Raw genomic sequence first — 4997 nt, forward strand, 5'->3', positions numbered from 1 at the left:
CGCCGATGGTCCATTCTTTCCCATTCAGCTTTCTTTGCCATGGATGTGTGCATGTATGCTATGTGCGTGAGTGCGATGCAGACAATTTTGTAAAAAAAGCATTTTCTATTGGGTAAAAACAACTTGATGGTTGTTGAAGTTCACACATTTGTAGTGGTGACGTTCGGTGATTATGGAATGAGAAGTAGTGCGTGCAGTTTTGTGCCCATAAGGTGTTTGTGTTTATGTGCCATTGGCTTCTACACGCCCCTGATTTGGCTTTTACATTTTCCAGTGACTTGCAAAATAAACAAATCTGATGGATATATGCGGGCCAAAACACTTGTTCTAGTGAGTAGCAGAGAGGTGCCTTTTAGCGACCACGCACGTGAATTCTGTTTGCAGATTTCACTTGATGACATGTACAGAAGTTCAAATAGAAAAAACAGCCATATTCAATGTTTATAAAGATCAAATTTCGCCGATTTAAGAAAAAAATTAAGTCATGAAGTTCAAATTTAAAAACCAACAAGGTTCAATGCATACAAAAAATGTCGGCACACGACCTCCTCTGCCACACTGCTGCAGCCGCACCCTTTGAGCGCGTATAGCCATGGTTGCCCACCTCTACCCATGTACACCTCTTCCCTCGTCGTGCAGCCATGGTTGCCCACAAATTAAAATAAAGAGCACTTCCAAGGAGTTTATAAAAACTGATTTCCTCGTTTTCTAATAAAATTTAGAAGTTCAAATTTAAATAACTGAGCTATTCAACGTTATTTCCGTTACTATAATAAATAAAAACAAGAAGTTCAAATTAAAAAATTGGTGAAGTTCAGTGTTTTTCAGAAAACTTTGATTTTTCTCGTTACTAAAGAATAAAATCAAGAAGTTCAAATTAAACATATGGGAGTATTTCCATGTATACGGAAAACCCAAAACTATTTCTGTTTCTAGGAAAAATAAAAGTATGAAGTCAATTTAAAAAATGATTAATGCTTATTTAAAAAAATCTAAGAATTAAACTAAGAAGTTCAAATTAAAATAATTGAGAAGTTCAAACTTTATAAAAACTCAGTTTTTTTCTAGTTACTAAAGAAAAAAACCAAGAAGTCCAAACTAAAATAACGGAGTAGTTCAATGTATATAAAAAACTCAGATTTTTCTCACTACTAAAACAGTAAACCAAAGAGTTCAATTTATAATAGTAGAGCGGGTTGATGCTTTTTCTACAAAAATCGGATTTCTCCCGTTACTAAAGAATAAACCAAGAAGTTCAATTTATAATTATAGAATAGTTCAAAATTAAAATAACTCGGTTTCTATACATAAGCTTTTCCGTGTCGCCACTTTGCACCTTAGGGCACCGAATATGGAAAGGATCCACTAAAGAGAATTCTTATTTAACCGTAGAGAATTTGGAAAAAGTTTCAATGTCGGGAAGGAGCGAATTTGCAGCAGCTTTCCAATGCGATTTCATTTTCCTCATTCCGATAAACGGTTTAAAAATAGACTCGAAAATACGATTAAATTTTTTTGTATGAAGAAAATGGTTTTAAAAACTGCTCTTAAACCGTGTATATTTTGCCAAAAATATAAGTTGGGTCATGATACTCGTGTCCATAGCTTTCCAACGGTATATAGCAGACCCTATTTAGGCAATGTTGCGGGAAGTTCAACCTAGCACAGCGGGAAGTTCAGGTCGAACAACTCAGGCAGTAAAATCACAAAAAACGTGAGTTCTTCACGACTCGAGTGCAAAATCCGCCTATGAGCGAGATTCCTATCTAAAACGAGTACTTAGTTGCTAAACGGTTTAGAAATGCGACTGAAAATACGATCCACGTTTTTTGTATGAAGAAAAAATGGTTTTCAAAAAATTCCGATAAAGGTCGGGTTCGTACAGAGGGAAGTTCAGGCGCGTGTACAAACAAAAATACGTCACAGAAGTTCAACGTGAAAATAGCATGAAGTTCAACTACTACGCTGAATGAATTTCAGAAAAAAAACTTTCAAAATCGTCGCGAGTATGAAAAAATGATCAACACGGGAAAGTTGCGTGTTTACAGCAGCTTTCCATCGGTATATCACCCGCTCAATTCCCGTGAGTGGGATGGAGAGCTACGAGCAGTGGATGCAAATCTACGAGCAAAAAAATCACGTGAAAAACAGAGTGAAATTCAGGTACACGCACCGAAAAGTTCAGGTTCTTCACGCGGTGCATTTTCGAAGAATCTGTTTCACGGTAGAGGCAGAACGAATGATCTCGCCGTTTTCAGAACTACTTGAAAATGGCTAGGAATCAAAGAAAACCATCAACATGAAGAAGTTTCGCATTTTCCGTAGCTTTTCAACGGTATATTATTTGCCCAATTCCGATAAAGTTCGTAGAAATTACGGCGAAAATACTTTTTTTCGCCATTTTCGAAACTGACTTAAAACCGTGAAGAATTGGGAGAAACAATACATACCAAAAAGTTCCGCATTTGTTCAAGCTTTCCAGTGCCATATCATTTGCTGCATTCGGACGCACGGTTAAAAAATTAGCTCGAAACTATGAACTCGGTAGGACTTGGACCAATTTCTAAATTACTCTTAAACCATTCAAAATTAGAAAACAACTTTCCAGATGAAAAAGTAGCGCATTTTTATAAGCTTTCCAACGCCATAGCATATGCCTCCATTGGATTAGCCGTTTAGAAATGACATCGAAAAAACGAACTCAGCTGTTCGGTTTACAAAATTTTATGTTTTTTCAAATTACTCTTTAACCATAGGGAATTAGAAAAAACTTTCAACATGTGGAAGGAGCGGTTTTGCAGCAGTTTTCCAACGCTATATTATATGCCTCATTCTAATAAACGGTTTAGAAATGCGATTGAAAATACGATTCACGTTTTTTGTGCGAAGAAAAAACGGTTTTTAAAACTGCTCTTAAACCGCTTATATTTTGCCAAAAATTTAAGTTGAATCATGATATTGCTGTCCATAGCTTTCCAACAATATATAGCAAGCCTATTTGGGTAATGTTGCGGGAAGTTCAACCTAGTTCACAGAGAAGGTCAGGCGCATTACTCAGGCAGTTCAGGTTGTGATCAGAATAATGTTTATATATATATATATATATATATATATATATATATATATATATATATATATATATATATATATATATACATATACTTGGCGTATCACATATTGTTGTTTCTAGAAATTGCTGTATCACGTATCGCCGTATCGGTATCGCCGTATCGGTGCAACGTAGTCGCCCACACAGGCAGGGCGACGGCTTAAAACCGCATCATGGAAAGAGGTTAAAAACTGTTCGTACATGAGTTAACTGTACCAGTGCCAGCTCTCGGATGACTCCGGGGACCTCGGGTAAGAGACTCCGGATAAAGCCCACTCCGGTCTACCGGCAATGACCCCGAGGTCGACCCCTCCGACGACAACCAACGTCGCGACAAGGACTGCAACTAGCTCTTAATTTATCCCAACATAGTGTTATAGCTTAATTTATGTTGTTTTATCGTTAATAATGTTCAACATTTCATGCTAGAGTCGAAATTTGTGCAATGAACTATGTATTTATGTTCATGTTTGATTTGCTTTTCAAATTTTTGATCACCAACTTTTGGTCTGCTGGAAAAGCAGAATCTTTTCTTGATACTTAAAACCTATATCTCCATCCGCAAAAACAGTTTTTGTCATCAAATTACAGGGTTGTTGTTAAAGATGCTCTTAATCAATATGCTATTTGTAAGCGCCAACCAATGGAAAATTCATTTTTTTATCAGACCAATGGAAAAGTTCTAATCTCACATAGTTTTCAACATTTTTTTAACATGTTAAGTCCATTTGAATTTGACTGAGAAAGATGGTACAATGGAGATATTTGATGGTACGATGGAAAGATGAGCCGAAGTTGGGTACTGAAATTGTTCCCAACTCACGTTCAATATCACCAGTTGTCGTTCCTGGTCATGCATGCCTTCCGCTAATATACCATACAAATCACAGCAAAATTTGAATTCGCAAAATACGTATAAAGGTGGAAACGCAGAACCCTGCGACCAGTCACCCAACACCCGCAAAAAAAACACCCTGAAAATTTCGAGCTGGCGCCTCAATTTCAGACGCGCCCCGCCACTCCAGGAATCGGCGCCTCCCGCCAGATCATCGATCCGCGGCACCTCTCCCCCGGATCCCCATCTTGACCGTCCACTGTATCCGCATCGAACGGCAGGAACACGCCTCCTCCCACCTCTCGTCCCCGTTAAAATCCCCACCCCCTTCCTGCAAATCACCACAGCAATCACCACCGCTCCTCCACCTCCATCCACTCGCAGCTCGAACCAAGGCTAGTTCGTCAGCCATGTCCGGCCGCGGCAAGGGAGGCAAGGGGCTCGGCAAGGGCGGCGCCAAGCGGCACAGGAAGGTGCTGCGCGACAACATCCAGGGCATCACCAAGCCGGCGATCCGGCGCCTCGCCAGGCGGGGCGGCGTGAAGCGCATCTCCGGCCTCATCTACGAGGAGACCCGCGGCGTTCTCAAGATCTTCCTCGAGAACGTCATCCGCGACGCCGTCACCTACACCGAGCACGCCCGCCGCAAGACCGTCACCGCCATGGACGTCGTCTACGCCCTCAAGCGCCAGGGACGCACCCTCTACGGCTTCGGCGGCTAGGCTCGTCCTCGCCCCCCTCCAAATTCCGATGTGCTTATCCGCCTGTGCGCAGGAGTCTTGCTGTCGAGAAAACTTAGCTGAAATGAATTCCCCATGTTTATCTCTGATGTTTCTAAGTAGGATTAGATGTATCGTGAAACGAAGCTGGTCGCACCTGAAGTTTGAATCCAATCTTGTGTCTACGCAAATATTGTGGCTGTGGTTTTGTTGTGATTTTTACTGCTGCGCCGTTGCAATTGTGGTGTGTCGGTTGTTCCTTTGCAAGATTTGGTTGATAGTACTGAAGTACAGAATGAAATTTCCCGAGTTCAGTCTGCATCTCAGACATTGT

The 4997-nt window shown here is 40.6% G+C and overlaps 1 protein-coding gene across 1 annotated transcript; it reads left to right on the forward strand.

Moving 5' to 3' along the window:
- The first annotated feature begins 4353 nt into the window (after positions 1-4353).
- Positions 4354-4678, forward strand: LOC123093830 (histone H4). Its single transcript, XM_044515887.1, has one exon. The coding sequence runs from the start codon at positions 4355-4357 to the stop codon at positions 4664-4666; it is 312 nt and encodes a 103-aa protein (XP_044371822.1). The 5' UTR covers position 4354; the 3' UTR covers positions 4667-4678.
- The last annotated feature ends 319 nt before the right edge of the window (positions 4679-4997 follow it).

The sequence above is a fragment of the Triticum aestivum genome, chromosome 1B, assembly GCF_018294505.1.
Source record: "Triticum aestivum cultivar Chinese Spring chromosome 1B, IWGSC CS RefSeq v2.1, whole genome shotgun sequence".
Lineage (NCBI taxonomy): Eukaryota > Viridiplantae > Streptophyta > Magnoliopsida > Poales > Poaceae > Triticum > Triticum aestivum.